Here is an 18,184-nt window from a genome sequence, read left to right as displayed (position 1 = left end):
ACAGCGCTATCAAGCAGCACCTGCCCAGCAATAACCTGCTCAGTGATGCCCAGTTTGGGTTCTGCCAGGGCCACTCAGCTCCTGACCTCATTATAGCCTTGGTTCAAACATGGACAAAAAAGCCGAATTCCAGAGGTGAGGTGAGAGTGACAGCCCTTCATATCAAGGCTGCATTCGACCGAGTGGGCATCAAGGAGCCCTAGCAAAACTGGAATCAATGGGTATCAGGGGAAAATTCTCCAGTGATTAGAGTCATACCTAACACATAGAAAGATGGTTGTGGTTGTTGGAGGTCAGTCATCTCAGCTCCAGGATATTTCTGAAAAAGTTCCTCAGGGTAGTGTCCTAGGCCCAGCCATCTTCAGCTGCTTCATCAATGACCTTCCTCCATCATAAGGTCAGAGGTGGGGATGGTCACCGATGATTGCACAATGTTCAGCACCATTCACGACTCCTCAGATGCTGAAGCAGTCCACGTTCAAATGCAACAAGATCTGGACAATATCCAAGTTTGGTCTGAAAAGCGGTAAACAACATTCGTGGTACACAAATGCCAGGTAATGACTGTCTCTAATGAGAGACAATCTAGCCAGCGCCCCTTAGCATTGAATGGTGTTACCATCACTGAATCGCCCACTATCAACATCCTGGGGGTTGGCATTGACCACATCCCTACCCCTATCTCTTGCCTTTATGGGTCAGTGCATTGAGTATAGGAGTTGGGAGGTCACGTTGCGGCTGTACAGGACATTGGTCAGGCCACTTTTGGAATACTGCATTCAGTTCTGGTCTCCCTCCTATAGGAAAGATGTTGAAATGGTGCAGAAAAGATTTACAAGGATGTTGCTGGGGTTGGCGCGTTTGAGCTATAGGGAGAGGCTGAATAGGCTGGGGCTATTTTCCCTGGAGTGTCAGAGGCTGAGGAGAGACCTTCTGGAGGTTTATAAAATCATGAGGGGCATGGATAGGGTGAATAGCCAAGGTCTTTTCCCTCGGGTGAAGGTGTTCAAAACTAGAGGGCATAGGTTTAAGGTGAGAGGGGAAGGATTTAAAAGGGACATAAGGGGCAATGTTTTCACTCAGATGGTGGTGTGTGTATGGAATGAGCTGCCAGAGGAAGTGGTGGAGGCTGGTACAATTACAACATTTAAAAGGCATCTGGATGGTTACATGAATAGGAAGGGTTTAGAGGGATATGGGCCAAATGCTGGCAAACGGGACTAGATTAATTTAGGAAACCTGGTTGGCATGGATGAGTTGGACTGAAGGGTCTGTTTCTGCGCTGTCCATCTTTATGACTCTATAAACTGAACTGGACTAACCAGATAAATGTTGTAGCTGTAAGAGCAGGTCCATGAATTCTGCAGTGAATAACTCACCCGGCTCCCCAAAGCCTGTCCACCAGCTACAAGGCACTAGTCAGGAGTGTGATGGAATATTCCCCATTTGCCTGGATGGGTGCAGCTACAATAACACTCAAGAAGCTTGACACCATCCAGGACAAAGCAGCCCCCACTTGATTGGCACCACATCCACAAGCATCAACTCCCTCCACCACCGACACTCAGTAGCAGCAGTATGTACCATCTACAAGATGCACTGCAGAAATTCACCAAAGATCCTTACTCAGACAACACTTTCCAAACCCACAATCTCTTCCTTGAAGGATAAGAGCAGCAGATACATGGGAACACCACCCCCTGCAAGTTCCCCTCTAAGCCACACACCATCTGACTTGGAAATATATCACCGTTCCTTCACTGTCACTGGGTCAGAATCCAGGAACTCCTTCTCTAAATGCATTGTGAGGCTAACTACAGCACATATACTGCAGCGGTTCAAGAAGGCAGCTCATCACCACTTTCCCAAGAGCAACTGGGGACAGGCAATAAATGCTGGCCGAGCCAGTGATGCTCACATTCTATGAATGAAAATTTAACCCCTTCTCACAACCCATTCTCCTACCTCCTCGCTCTATGGCCCTCCTGCTGCAGTGTTGCCAAGAGTTCACTGACCAGATTGGACCAGAAAATCCTAATTTCCCAATAATTAGCAAAGTCTCACTCAAATTCTGGCAGAACAAACAAGAGATCTATTGAACAGGAAATCACTACACTTCACTCTTTTGTCTCATGTACACCCTGTGTCTGAAGAATGGCAAGTAATTTAAGTAAAACGTTTGCTCACTGGCTTATGGGCTGCTGAAGTTGGGGTGCTTAGGTGGAGAGAGATGTCACTGTGAGACCATGTTCGAATATTCTCAGGAAGTGTCTCCCAGTCAGACAGGGAAAATAATCATTTAAGCCCGCATCATCATGTTCAGCAACTCGATTGTGGCATTATCAGAAATGTACTTGTTGGGTAATACTGTAGTGTGTCATAATTGCTGTTTATATTGCAACTTGCATTGCATGTTGTTCCTGTGATGGGGCCTCATCTGTCATTGAGCTTCACTAACATCTGCCTCCCTTTGCAGTCAATACACACTCTGTTTGAGTTTTTATTGAACATAGAGAACTGTTACAGTGAAGCAATTTACATATTGACAGTGCCAGACAGGACAACTTCAACCCTGGTGAAGCACTTTTTGTATGGCAGAGCTGCTGTCAATAGTGCATGTTTTGTTTGAGAGACAGTTTTTATCAAGTTCTGAGAGGACAGCATTGTGTGCTGAAGCAGGATGGCTGTGGGTTTGACCCTGGCTGTAGTAAGCAGTGTTCTGCATCAGGATTTGTTTAACAGTGAAAATCTGAAAAGTGTCTAAAAGGTTGATGCTCACTGTGAGGAGGCTGTACGGAGGGAACAGGCAATCACTGCATACTGCAACAAGGCCAAATTTAAAAGGCAGATCACTATTGTTTTTTTTTTAAAAATAACAAACTTCTTACACTTGACGAAGGAAATTAATCTGATGAGGGAAATGAAGTCACCGTAATCCCAGACAGCTGCTCTCTCATTAGAGAGAGGTGACTGCGGGTGGTTTAACCTGAGGGTGAGGGGAGAGGTTGAGACAGAATCCTTCATGGTAACCTCAGCCAGTGCAGGAATTGAAATCACGCTGTTGGCATCACTCTGCATCATAAACCAGCCATCCAGCCTACTGAGCGAACCGTGACTTTAAACAACAACCCAGCCTGCCCTCTCAGGATGTTATAGAAGATGCCATGGCTCAATCTCAGAGAAGAGCAGACAGAGTGTCCTGGTCAGTAATTGTCTCTCATTAAACATCACTAGAACACAACTGGCTGCTATCTGTTTGTGGGAGCTTGCTGTGTATAATTGACTGCCTGCATTAGAACAGTGACCATCCTTTAAAATATACTCCCTTTACTGGAAAGTGCTTTGGTCTATCCTGAGGTCATGAAAGGTGCTACTGAAATACAAGCATCAATTTCTTTAAGTGTTGAGAAACACTTAACATAATGTATGAAATGTGCTCAGCAAGATCCCACACACAGCCAACCTGATCATCTGTTTGCATTGACATTGGTCAAGGATAAATATTAACCATAACACTAGGAGATCTCCCCTTCAGTGCAGGGCTATGGACAAAGGAGAGAGTGAGACGAGTGGAGGTGCTCATGCAGAGTTCCGGAAGGAAATTGAGGAGCTCAATGGCCTCCTCTGTGCTATAACCATTGTGTGTTTCTATAGCCCTGTGCTCCGAGAGAGCAGGTGGGGCTGTGGGCTATCATCTCATCCAAAGAACAGTGCTCCTGGACAATGGGCAGGTATGCCAGTCAGCAGGATTTGGCCAATGGTGTCATTCTAGGAGCTGTGAGAGCTAGCGTGGGTGCTGTGGCAGTGTCGAACCAGGAGGCCAGGGCTCAGGTTCTACTTGCTGTAGAGGTGTGTGATAGTATATCTGAACTATTTCATTCAAAATACCTACAAGGAGCTGAGCTGAGCTGAGCCCAGGATTATAATCCGCTCTAGTCACCAAGTACACACTGACCGCCAAACAGCATCCCATCCAGACCCACCCCCCTATTCTATCCCCATCACCCACATTCACCATGGCTAACCCAACTAACCTGCACATCCCTAGAAACTATGGGGCAATTTAGCATGGCCAATCCACCTAACCTGCACATCTTTGGACTGTGGGAGGAAACCCGCACAGACACGGGGAGACAGTGCAAATTCCACACAGACAGTGGCCCGAGGGGGGAATCAAACCCAGGTCCCTGTGCTGTGAAGTAGCAGTGCTAACCACTGAGCCACCATGCTTCACGTTTAAGTGAGTTGATTGAGTCTTTTGATGACCTAACAGAAAATTACAGATAAGCCTAACATCGGTAGTGGGGCTAATTCTCAAATCCATTATCAAGGACTTTATAGCGGAGCATTTAGAAAGCAGTGACAGTATCAGACAGAGTCAGCATGGATTTATGAAGGGGAGATCATGCTTGACACATCTGTTGGAATTCTATGAAAATGTAACTAGTAGAGTTGACAAGGGGGAGCCAGTCTGTGTAGTATATTTGGACTTCCAGAAATGTTTTGACAAAGTCCCACATAAGAGATTAATGTACAAGACTAAAGCACATGGGACTGGGGGAAGTATATTAAGATGGATAGGAAACTGTTTGGCAGAGAGGAAACAAAGAATGGGAATTAATGGGTCCTTCTCAAATTGGCAGGCAGTAACTAGTGGGGTGCCACAGGGATCGGTGCTGGGACCCCAGCTATTTACAATACATATTAATGATTTAGATGAGAGAACAAAATGTAATGTCTCCAAGTTTGCAGGTGATACCAAGTTGGGTGGGAGGGTGAATTGTGACGAGGATGCAGAGATCCTTCAGCATGATCTCGACAGGTTGGGTGAGTGGGCACATCAATGGCAGATGCAGTATAATTTGGATAAATGTGGGGTTATTCACTTTGGAAGCAAAAGCAAGAAGGCAGATTACTACCTGAATGGCTATAAATTGGGAGAGGGGAGTGTGCAGTGGGACCTGGGTGTCCTTGTGCACCAGTCGCTGAAGGTAAGCATGCAGGTGCAGCAGGAGGTAAAGAAGGTAAGAGAAGGTAAATGGTATGTTGACCTTCATTGTGAGAGGTTTCGAGTACAGGAGCAGGGATGTATTGTTGCAGGTATACAGGGCCTTGGTGAGGCCACATCTAGAATATTGCGTACAGTTTTGGTCTCCTTTTCCAAGGAAGGATACTCTTGCACTCGAGGGAGTGCAGCGAAGGTTTACCAGGCTGATTCCAGGAATGGTGGGTCTGACATATGAGGAGAGATTGACTAGGTTAGGATTGTTTTCGCTGGAGTTCAGATGAATGAGGGGGGATCTCATAGAGACTTATAAAATTGAAACAGGATTGGACAGGGTAGATACAGGGAGGATGTTCCCGATGATGGGTGTGTCCAGAACCAGGGGTCACAGTATGAGGATTCAGGGTAGACCATTTAGGACGGAGATGAGGAGACATTTCTTCACCAGAAGAGTGGTGAGCCTGTGGAATTCATTACCACAGGAAGTAATTGATGCCAAAACATTGAATGTGATCAAGAGGCAACTGGATATAACACTTCGGGCGAATGGGATCAAAGGTTACAGGGAGAAAGCAGGATTAGGCTATTGAGTTGGATAATCAGCCATGATCGTGATGAATGGTGGAGCAGGCTCAAAGGGCCGAATGGCCTCCTCCTGCTCCTATCTGCTATGTTTTTATGTAAAGTGTTAATGACACTGATGTGATGTACAGCTTCCAAAGAAAAGTTTAAACATACCCGACAGGTACAAGCCTGTGGAATAAAAGGGGCAGGAACAGTTTGGGGCTGACATCGGTTCAGGGACAGGAGCAGAGGCAAAGTGTTGCTCGTCAGTCCCTGGAGGGTTCAATCACAGGATTCCAACCCCTCACCCCGACCCAGGGGTTGGGGTTAGGACCCCTACTTTTCTTCTTTACAAAGCTGATCGGTAGCAGCAATGATTTTGATCACAGTTACTCAGATGATATTCTTTTCCCCTTCGGGGGATAAAAATGGAAAGGCAGAATATGCAACTGTAGGAGATGTCATTCCTTATCTAGAAGTTAGAAAAAAAAAGCCAAACAAACTGATAGGTTTCTCTCGAGTGTATTTTTAATGACACACCTTAAAGGTGAAAATTGAACCATCATTCAGATTTAGTTTACACAAACAACATTAATTTGTGTGCACTGTTAGTTCTCTATACTGATGCATTTAGATTCAACACCCTGAGGGATAGCATATACAATTTCCACTAAGTTGAATGTCAGATTGAAAGAGTTTAAATGAAATGTTGTGATGTGTGTGAAGGCTTGATTTTCAGCTCTGTGGAAGTCACTTAAGTCTCTGCTAATAATCTTTCACTGAAACGTGACAAAGGTTCAAAACTCAATTGCCACTTGAGAGCTTGTTCATAAAAAGTCAATCTCAGAAAACTGTGCTAACAATCTTCAAACCTCAGGATAATCTGACTTTTACAGTCTTGTAAAAAAGAACAACATGAAACATCTCTCAGTCACTAATCTTGTTTTTATCCGGTGATCTCCCCCTACTCCCACTGCCTCCAAACTCAGTCCCCAACCTCACACAACCCGCTTCTACCTCCTTTCCAAAATCCACACACAGGACTGCCCAGGTAGACCCATTGTTAGTGCCTGCTCCTACCCACAGAACTCATGTCTTTCTACTGCTACTGTATTTTTTTTTCCCCTTGTCCAGTCCCTTCCCCCGTACATCCACGATTCATAGAATTTCATAGAATCCCTACAGTGTGGAAACAGGCCCTTCGGCCCAACAAGTCCACACTGACCCGCAGACACATCACCCAGACCCATTCCCCCTATAACCCTCTCTAACGCTTTACATCAGTTTAAGAATTTCCAGTTCTCCAGCTTACCATGGATGTGCAATCCCTTTACACCTCTATCGCCCATCAGGACAGTCTCAGGGCTGTCTGCTTCTTCCTGGAAAAAAGACCTGAGCCGACCCCATCCACTACCATGCCAAGCTCAGCCTCACCCTGAGCAACTCCTCTCATTTCTTCTGATCAAAGCTGTGGCCCCGGGCACCCGCATGGGCCCCAGGTATGGCTGTCTCTTTGTGAGGTGCATGGAACATTCCTTGTTCCAGTCCTATTCCAGCCCAACCCACGACACTTTCCCCAGAACATCCTCGATTCTGCTTCCCCCTCTCATTTGGAATTGCAAAAATTTAATCTATTTCTCTTCCAATTTTCACCACGCTCTAACGTTCACCTGGTCCATCTCTGACTCCTCCCTTCCCTTCTTTGACATGTCTGTTTCCATTTCTGGGGATAGGCTGGCCAACAGTATCCATTACAAACTCAATCCAATCTACAATATTCGCTGCTCACAATGTGTCCTCCTCTACATTAGGCAGATGAAATGCAGACTGGGAGATTGTTTTGGGGAACACCTACATTCTGGCCACAAAAACAACCAGAGCTTCCAGTTGGGAAAGCTTAACTGCTCTGGCAGCATTTGTGAAGAAAAAAAAACAGAGTTAAAGTTTTGAGTCCGGTGACCCTTCTTCACAGATGCTGTCAGACCTGCTGAGCTTTTCCAGCAACTTCTGTTTCTGTTCCCGATTTACAGCATCCACAGTTCTTTGTTTTTACTGTGCTTCCAGTTGCCTGCCACTTTAACACACCACCGTGTTCCGTGGCCAACACCTCTGTCTCAGGCTTGTTGCAGTGTTCCAGCAAAGCTCAGCACAAGCTCATTTTCCACATGGGGACCCTGCAGGACTCAATATCAAGTTCATTCATTTTAAGGCTGGAACATCTTCGCTCATGCTCTTACCCCAAACTCCACACACCAGGCCATCACATGGTTGCTACCACAGACAACCCATTCATTGTCCAGCTGCTAATGGTCTGCATTAGCATCTATTGATACAGCCAGGCTGACCTTTATCCACTTCTTTGTCTGCCCAACTGTTTTTCTCTCTCTCTCCCCCCGCAATCTCTGCATTTACTCCTCCCCACTGACCCCAATCCAGCTTCAGCATATATACCAACCTTTTCCCAGCTACAAACAGTTCTGTAGAAGGGTCACAAAGTTAATTCTGCTTCTCTCTCCACAGTTGCTGTCGGACCTCTTCAGTTTGTGTTTTTGTTGCTAGATATGAAGCATCTTCCTCAGTTGGAACTTTGTCTCTTTGAGACTTCTTCCACTTTCTTTTCTCATTTGATCTCTCCCTTTCTCTCACAGTTAATGGCTTTATCTTTCCCTCTGTCTGGGAAGATATTTTCACTAGAGTGAAATTAGGACGGTGATGGTCATCCACTTTGTTTTTGACACAGCACTCAAACCAATCTGTTCAGGGTATAGGGTTCTTGGATGCAGGAATTTACCAGAGTTTTGTTCTGCAGAGACACACCAGTATCTCTGGACAAAAACTTATGAAACCAAAAACACTTGAGAGACACCGCACCCTTTAAAAGAATCCAGTTAGGCTGGTCCTGGGAGTGTCAGGGGAGCATGTTAATTCAATGTGGCCAGGGCTCAAAGTCTAAGCACAAGTTAGTACCTGAAAATATACAGGGACGAAACATGGGATTGATGCTCTCAGCAACAGCTTGTAGTGGCCTATTTCTGTTCTTAAAATGATAGGGAAGGAGGAGTAAAAGGAAAAAAAGAATAGGGAAATTATAAACATTTTCAACTTTTCTTAAGATTGATCTAAACAAAATTGAGTGCCTGACACTGATAACAGCATTACATTTGGAAAGACATCTTTGTTTGTTTTCAGGTTTCCATACATTAACACATCTATCAAAGTATCCACTGGATACTCCGACATCGAGACAAATATAAAATAACGAGATATGGAATGTCACAATTAAGCAGTTGTTAATTCAGTCTTCGTACCACATTGATTCATGTCACCAGCATCTCCAGGGTTTTGCTTGTTCCCAGAATGGGACAAAATGGGTCGGCACGAGTCTGACAGTTGTCAGAATGTTTCTGTCTGGCAGCAAAATGTGCAGAGACAGAGATGGATACACACTGCACAGGGGGGGTTTGTGGAAAAAAAAAAGGATCATTTTGATAAATGCAGCGACACACATAAATAGGAAGGTTGCGCAGAAAACAAAGTATTTCTGTTCCATTTGACATACATGCTAGAATCCTGAATGCAATACTCACGAAATTAATGTGCTGTCTTCCAGCAAAGCCTCTGACATAATATTTTACCATAAAACACAATCACTAATCTCTCTGATTGGATCTATCAATTCTCAAAGTCTGTTCTTTTCAGTGACTGAGAGCAAAAACTTGGTTTGCTGAAAGCATGTAAAATATCAGACATTCAATTGTCCTTTTAATTGTTTTACATTTAGAAACTTTTATTTTGTGAAACATTATGTAAATTACAATAACCAATAGAAAATACAGTTCCTGCTGATACCAATCGCTCTAAGAAAAAGCTCAGTTTAGCAGATTAATTTAAAACATATTGAAGCAGAAACTGCAAGATATTTCCCAGAAATAAGATCTTTATGACGAACATTACAGATTATGCAGTTATATTTTAGAAATTATTATTGACAGGAACACCTGTTTCATTGCTTCCAATCAATAAAATTATTAATAAGTTATGAGTATCAAGAAATATATCTGTAATTTACAGATTCTAACTAGATTAACTATCTAATACAATCATTTGCTAACATTCCAATGGTTAATGCTTCTTTAAGACTAAAAGAAATGATGAATATAAATAAGTATCCAGTGTCATATATAACACAAACCACACCATCCATGTTACATTCTACAAAACCTGTTTACAGTCCAGACAATACCCTGACTAGTTATGTCCTTTTTTTTAAAATATATATTTATTAATGAGTTGTGCTGTCATTTCAGTGCAAAGACTGTAGTGCATGGTATAAACAACACAAAAATTACTCCATTCAATACCCTTATCCTCCCACCCCACCCCTTTGTGTAGATGTCCCACTCCCAGACCAATCAGAATAAATTATGCTGGCAGTCTCGGAGCCGTCTTGAATTGGAATTTACTCCCGTCCTGAGTGCTTCCCCCAATTTCTACCCCAAGTGGACAATTCCCAAATCAGTTACACTGCCAACACCTGAACAATGGTTCCATGTTTCCTCTGGAACAGTAGACAATGGAGCCTGACACTGAGGCAGCTCAGACCCAGCTGGCACTGCCATGCAGTGTGACGGCGAGAGTTTCACCAATTGATAGAAAACGTCACAGTTCCTCCTGACAATCCCAAAAATATCCTAACCCAGTTTGGTCAGCTGCAAATCACCAAAGATTTTTATCTTATCAATTCCTGACAAGTCAGAGACACGATGGTGAAAATCAAAGAGCTGGTGCCCATCGACAAATATACGGAATCGCTGGTATTCGCAGTGCATCTCCAGCTGTAAAACATGCCAACCAAACAAAGATACTGCCTTTGAGAAAATCTGCGATTATCAAAACAAACATCATTATTAAAATACGTTCCATTTCTACATTCAACTCATGTCTCCCTGCGAATAGGAAGGAAGTTGTTAAACTTGAAAGGATGCAGAAAAGATTTACCAGGAGGTTGCTGGGGTTAGAGGGTTTGAGCTACAGGGAGAGGCTGAATATAGGCTGGGGCTGTTCTCCCTGGAGTATCAGAGGCAGAGGGGTGACCTTATAGAGGTTTATAAAATCACGAGGGGCATGGTTAGGGTGAATAGTAAAGGTCTTTTTCCCAGGATAGGGGAGTCCAAAACTAGAGGGGACAGGTTTAAGGTGAGTGAGGAAAGATTTAAAAGGGACCCAACGGACAACTTTTTCACACAGAAGGTGGTGTGTGTATGTAATGAGCTGCCAGAGGAAGTGGTGGAGGCTGGTACAATTACAACATTTAAAAGGCATCTGGATGGGTATATGAATAGGAAGGGTTTAGAGGGATATTGGCCAAATGGGAGTAGATTAATTTAAGATATCTGGTCAGTATGATCAAGTTGAACCGAAGGGTCTGTTTCTGCACTGTACATCTAAGATTCTATTTACCCAGAATACTAAACAGATAAAATATTAGCCATAATTTCATGGGAACAAGATGCCGTTCAGCAAGACATCACTGATCTGTGCCCTAACTCCAGATACACTAACTTTTGCCCAACCCTCCTTAACACCTTCCAAAAACTGCTAGATCAGATTTCACATTCACAACTGGTCGAGCATCGACTCCCATTTGCAGAACATCCTACAAACTTCCACTACCCTTTGAAAACAGAAAGGTTTCATCATTTCACTCTTAAAACGCTCTGTCCCTGGGTTTAAGGCTACTTTAATTCGGTGCACCATCACAATACAAACGTAACCAATGTGAATTCCTTTAATCAGACCAGTGGATAGAAGTAATAACTAGTATGGTACAAAGCCATACAAACTAAGGTATATACCATATTTAACACCAAGTGTGATTTGCCCAATCCACCCATAGTCAGCGCCTAGTTCCTGTGTTGGAAGGTGCTGGGATGAGAATGCAGTGAGACAGTAACAATCCTTTCCACAGTTGAAGTGGTTTGTTAACACCGACTGTCTGGATTAACATGAATGAGCAGTAATGGGGGTTGGGGACTAGAGAGCTGTCAACAGAAGATAGCAGTGTCTTTCAGGAGTGGAGACACAGAAAGTAGAAAAAGACAAGGTATTCCTGTCAAAAAATTTAGTCACAAATTTAAAAAAAAATTAACATATTTCTCCCTCCGTAAATATGATGTGTCCTGTTTTCAGGTCTCAAAAGTCAAGTACCATATCCTGCTTTCTGAAATGGAAAATCATTCCCACTTTTAACAGTAATTTATAATTACATTAAACCAATGTATAATTCCAAACAAGTAACATGTTCCAATTTGCTCTGTTTCAAGGTCAGCCACTATCAAAAATAAACCACCTCTATTTCTGTGCAGTAACAGCCACCGCTCACAGCAGCGTATAAATTCACAGGAGCAAGGATGTTTGATCTATTACCCACAGTGCTCAGTGATCAGGTTTTGACAGGATCTGGGCCTTGTAGATACCTGAAGGAGAACTGTTGTTGTGTCAAGTTATTCTGATCCTGGTTATGTAGTCCATATATAACATGTTATACAGTAACTCAAGGGCAACTAGACACAGGCAATAATGCTGGCCTGCCAGCAACACCCACGTCCCGTAAGTGAGTGAAAAATAACACTTTGTTCTTACTACAAACAAAATCCAGTATTCGTAGAACTTGTGTCTCATGACTTTCCAAGTCTCAGCTGAACAATAACGAATAAAGTAACTTAAAAAAAAGCATTTTAGTACCAATAGTGAGATGGTTTAAATATTTTCACATGAGCTTATAACTTCCAAGCCATGTCACTGATGGTTAACAATCTACAGTCTTTCTTGCAAGTCGTGGAAATGTTTTACAGTTTCTATAATCTTACTTTACAAGGCTCCTCAAACATGGGATTTCATCCTTGCATGGTCAGGGGAGGGGCGATGTATCAGACACCCCCGGCTAATGTTCTAGGACAGGAGTCCCAATCTCATCAAGGCCAGTGGAGATACTTGAATTTCATACAAATGTAGAATTGAAAGCCGGTCTCATGGCAACCACGCAACTACCGATCATTGTAAAACCCCCTCTGGATATCTGCCATCCTTACCTGGGCATAGAGTCAGAGGTTTACAGCATGGAAACTCACCCATATTGCTCAGATTACACAATTAATCTAGCCCCATTCGCCTGCAATTGGTCCATACCCATCCATACCCTATCCCATCCATGTACCTGTCCAAATGTTTCTTAAATAAAAAAGTTGTACTTGTTTCCATCACTACTTCTGGCACCCTGTGTCAAAAAAAAACTGTCCCTCTGGACCCTTCTGTATCTCTCCCCTTAAACCTATGCATGGTCTGGCCTATGTGTCACTCCAGACCCTTGGCAATGTGGTTGAGTCTGAACTGCCCTTTGAAATGACTCAGCAAGGATATTCTGATCCAGAGCAATTAGGAATGGGCAATAAATACTGGCCTAATCAGTCATGCCAATATCTCATGAGTAAATTAAAAAATTATTACTATGTCCTCACATAATGGGCCCAATTGTAACTCTGCAAGTGCATGGGTTTTGGATGGGTTAAAAATGGCAACTAATGTACTTATTGCTTTGCATCCACTCCCAACTCTCCCCTACTCCAGTCTTTCACCACGTGAATCCAAGAGAATCATTACATAGAATAATGTGTTACATTGTTGTAATGGCCAACTTTTTTCATATCATTACTTACGGTGGAATGTGCAAATGCAGAGTCAGAGCAAGATTCCTTGGGTGAGGAATACTGTTGTTAATTTCCATTCAATTACTGTATGGAATCAGAATCAGCCATCATGCCTCCGATTCACTCCCCAGTTTCCACCAGCACCTTCCAGGCAATGGCACATCATCACATTCTTGTTTCTCAGGCCGTCTCTGGTTCTTTGCAATCATCTTATAAAGTGTTTCTGTGTTACACAGTGTAAATAGGGAGCCTGGATCTTCACTGATCTACTTCCAGACACTTGCACTGCAGACAGACGTAGTAAAGGTGACTGCGGAATTAATTTGAGAACGTCAGTTCACAGATTTCTCTGTGAATCTGTAGACGATGTGCTCTCATTATCTGGATCAGGGCAGAAGGCCCTGTGTAGGCCAGCGAAGTGCAAGCCGTAGACTTAGCTGTAAGCCAGCTGAAAATGGCAATGGAGGGACTTTTAGCTAAATTAACGAAGATGGCCAAAAATACATTCGTCTCCTTAATGATTGTGTCATAAGGATTAATTACATCTGGTGTTGTTTAGGTGTCTCAACATGACATTCAGAAGTTGATATAATTCACATTTAAGAGGCAAAAATGGTTACAATGAACTTAAATGCAACTAATAAAACAATATCATGCCAGTTAAATTCTGGAACGTTCTTTAGCCTTTAACCCTTAAATTCTGTTCAAAGAAGCTTCCTGTGAATTCACCTTTCAATTGGTGAATTTTTTTTGTATTTGCAGCTCCTGGTTTTGGTTTCCTTCACTAAGTCGGAATATCCTCTCTTTATCGAAGAAATCAAAACCTTAACATCATTTTGAAGGTCTTTCTCAATTTTGAAGACAGGGGATTTGGAGACCCCTCAATTTGCACAAGTCTAAAGAAAAGACCCACCTAATCACAGAAACAGACCCTTTGGTCCAACTCGACCATATATCCTAAATTAATCTAGTCCCATTTGCCAGCATTTGGCCCATATCCCTCTAAACCCTTCCTATTCATGTACCAATCCAGATGCCTTTTAAATATTGTAATTGTACCAGCCTCCACCACTTTGTGGGAACTCATTCCATACACGCACCACTCTCTGTGTGAAAATGTTGCCCCTTAGGTCCCTTTAAAGTTTTCCCCTCTCACCTTAAGCCTATGCCGTCTAGTTTTGGACTCTCCCAGCCTGGAAGAAAGATTTTGGCAATTCGTCCTAGCCATGCCTGTTATGATTTTATAAACTTCTATAAAGGTCACTCCTCAGCCTCCAACGCCCCAGGGAAAATAGCCCCAGCCTATTCAGCCTCTCCCTACAGCTCAAACCCTCTAACCCCGGCAACATCCTTGTAAATCTTTTCTGCATCCTTTCAAGTTTAACAACATCTTTCCTGTAGTAGGGAGACCAGAGTTGAATGCAGGTTTTCCAAAAGTGGCCTAACCAATGTCCTGTACAGTTGCAACATGACCTCCCAACCCCTACACTCAATGCACTGACCAATGAAGGCAAGCATACCAAACACCTTCTTCACTATCCTGCCAAGCTGTGACTCCACTTTCAAATAACTATGAACCTACACCCCAAGACCTCTGTTTGGCAACAATCCCCAGGACCTTACCATTAAGTGTACAAGTCCTTCCCCAGTTTGCCTTTCCAAAATGCAGCACCTCACATTGATCTACATTAAACTCCGTCTGCCACTCCTCGGCCCACCTGATTAAGGTCCTGTTGCACTCTGAAATAACCTTCTTCGTCGTTCACTACACCATCAATTTTGGTGTCTTCTGCAAACTTACTAACTATTCCTTCCGTATTCACATCCAAATGTTTAATTTTTGATGACAGTTGTAACTTCTCAATGCTGGTATCATCTGTGTCAATGTTTTGTTGTGCGTTGGGTCTCCTGCAGTGATATTATCCCCAGATTTACATAGGGAGGCCAGAGCTCCCATCTGCTACAAACACATACTCACCCTAAATGGCTGGTCTGGGATGAAGGGGAAATATGGAATCGAAGTCTCCTCCTCTCCCCATTCTCCAGAGACAAAAGCATTTCGGACAAACTGCTGATCGGAAAATCTTGCCTGGAGTTCGACGGCAACATCAGCTGGTGATACATCAGAGTCTCCACAGCACAGGCTGATCTCAAAGCTTCAACATGGGGGAAGAGGGGAAATGTCAGTGTCAGTCACTAAAATACTTTCCGAAGGTTGCAAAGGCTAAAACTGAGGAGACTGTCTGGATCAACAACATACTTTTACACAGCAGCCTTAACCTGGTAAATTATCCCAAGGCATTTCAAGAGAGCGATTATAAAACAAAGAGATCAGACAAAGCCATGCAGGAGACAGTAGATCATTTTAAAAGGAGGACAGAGAGAGAGAGATGCCCAGAGGGGTTTGTGAGGGAGTGAGTTCCAAAGCTCACGACCCAAGTAGCTGAAAGCATGGTCCCCAAAAGCAGAGTGAAATGGGAAAGGGATTGTTTGAAAAATCAAGGATTGCGGAAGGCATTGCTACGCTGTTAAAAAGTAACAAACTCATCGTAAGTGGTGTTTACGCTGCTGTTTTATTCAAGCTGTGCAGGAGGTTGTTTGTATACAGGCCAGCACCAGCAGGTGTGTATAAAGTGAGATTCAGCCAGCAACAGGTTGCTGATTGGTTTGTGGATGGCATAAGCTATCAGCCTGACAATGATCTGATTGGCTCCTGCGTAGCTGAACAGCTGGTGGGTATTAACAATACTAGCAGAAACCTCCAGCCAGCTGCAAGGGGAAGATGGTGTGTCTTTCTCACCGTAAAATGCCTGAAGGAAGCCAGTTCACTTTTCCTCACCAGTTGCTGTAAGCTGTGGCCTTTAACCAGTAACTAAGAGACATTGCAGTTACTGTACCAAAGTGTAGAGCTGGATGAACACAGCAGGTCAAGCAGCACCAGAGGAGCAGGAAGGCTGACGTTTCGGGCCTAGACCCAGAAGGGCCTTCCTGCTCCTCTGATGCTGCTTGGCCTGCTGTGTTCATCCAGCTCTACACCTTGTTATCTCAGATTCTCCAGCATCTGCAGTTCCTACTATCCCTGTTACTGTACCAATTGGCTGTACCTCCTGAAAAGTGAAAAGAATGCGGAGAGAGATTAAAGAACAGAAAATTCTGGCAGGCAGAAGGATTATCTCAGCGAACCCTGTGGACTGGGGCCAGTGAACTGTTTGTCAAGTTTTGTTTTCACCTGCACTCATGAGTGAGTGGGGGAGGGGGCGCGTGAAGGAAAGTAGTGCTTAGGAGGGGGTTAGAGTTTAACAAGCAGAGCTGTGTCAACATTTGTTACTTGTTCACCTGTAGTCAGAATTTATTTATAATAAATTGTAGATCTTGTTAAGTACAGAAATCTGGCCCATGTTTCCCCTTAACCTGGTAAATTGGGGACTTTACTAAGTAAATGTGGTGACTCTGGCAATAGTGGGGCTAGGTTTTCAGAATGCTACCCCAGAGAGGTGTAACAACATTAACAAAAACTTGTCTCTACAAAGTGCCTTTCACGTTAAAAACAAACATTCAAAGGAGCTTCACGAGTGCATTATAAAAATTAAAAAATATCTGAACCGCGAAGGCTTCATAAACTGTATAATTAAAACTGGGTCAGAGATAGTAGGAACTGCAGATGCTGGAGAATCTGAGATAACAAGGTGTAGAGCTGGATGAACAAGCAGGCCAAGCAGCATCAGAGGAGCAGGAAGGCTGACGTTTCGGGCCTAGACCCTTCATCAGAGATAGGAGAGGGGAAGAGGATTCTGAAATAAATAGGGAGAGAGGGGGAGGCGGATAGAAGATGGATAGAGGAGAAGATAGGTGGAGAGGAAACAGACAGATCAAAGAGGCGGGGATGGAGCCAGTAAAGGTGAGTGTAGGTGTGGAGGTAGGGAGGGGATAGGTCAGTCCAGGGAGGACGGACAGGTCAAGGGGGTGGGATGAGGTTAGTAGGTAGGAGATGGGGGTCGGGCTTGAGATGGGAGGAGGGGATAGGTGGGAGGGAGGACAGGTTAGGGAGGCAGGGACAAGCTGGGCTGGTTTTGGGATGCGGTAGGGGGAGGGGAGATTTTGAAGCTTGTGAAATCCACATTGATACCATTGGGCTGCAGGGTTCCCAAGCGGAATATGAATTGCTGTTCCTGCAACCTTCGGGTAGCATCGTTGTGGCACTGCAGGAGGCCCAAGATGGACATGTTGTCTGCGGAATGGGAGGGGGAGTTGAAATGGTTCCCAGGATGAGGCATTCCACTCCCGTACATCTCAGATGTCCTCATTTTTCAAGGACCGCAACTTCCCCCACTCAGTGGTTGAGAACGCCCTCGACCGTGTTTCCCGCATCTCATCCCTCACACCCCCTCCCCGCAATAACAACCAAAACAGAATCCCCCTCGTCCTCACGTACCACCCCACCAACCTCTGGATCCAACGCATCTTCCTCCGACACTTCCGCCATCTGCAATCCAACCCCACCCTTATCTGCTTTCCGGAGGGACCACTCTCTCCGAAACTCCCTTGTCCGCTCCACACTCCCCTGCAGCCCCACCTCACCCGGCACCTTTCCCTGCAACCGCAGGAAGTGCTACACCTGCCCCTACACCTCCCCCGTCACCCCCATCCCAGGCCCCAAGAAGACTTTCCACATCAAGCAGATGATCACCTGCACATCTGCTAATGTGGTATATTGCATCCGCTGTTCCCGTTATGGCCTCCTCTACATCGGGGAAACCAAGCGGAGGCTTGGGGACTGCTTTGCAGAACACCTACGCTCGGTTCGCAATAAACTACTGCACCTCCCAGTCGCGAACCATTTCAACTCCCCCTCCCATTCTGCAGATGACATGTCCATCCTGGGCCTCCTGCAGTGCCACAACGATGCTAC

General features: G+C 44.3%; 1 protein-coding gene across 1 annotated transcript; it reads right to left on the bottom strand.

Annotated features, from left to right (window-relative positions):
* Positions 1-9,335: 9,335 nt before the first annotated feature.
* On the bottom strand, positions 9,336-15,433 carry lgalslb (lectin, galactoside-binding-like b; the record flags this gene model as incomplete). The annotated part of the gene is made up of 2 exons (XM_020523207.2): positions 9,336-10,404; positions 15,254-15,433. Coding segments are annotated over 2 exons (324 nt in total), but the record flags the coding sequence as incomplete, so codon positions are not given.
* Between the last annotated feature and the right edge of the window lie 2,751 nt (positions 15,434-18,184).

Source organism: Rhincodon typus, chromosome 9 (genome assembly GCF_021869965.1).
Source record: "Rhincodon typus isolate 14 chromosome 9, sRhiTyp1.1, whole genome shotgun sequence".
Classification (NCBI taxonomy): Eukaryota; Metazoa; Chordata; class Chondrichthyes; order Orectolobiformes; family Rhincodontidae; genus Rhincodon; species Rhincodon typus.
Note: the sequence above shows the minus strand (reverse complement) of the source record. Positions and strands in the feature narration are given on the sequence as shown.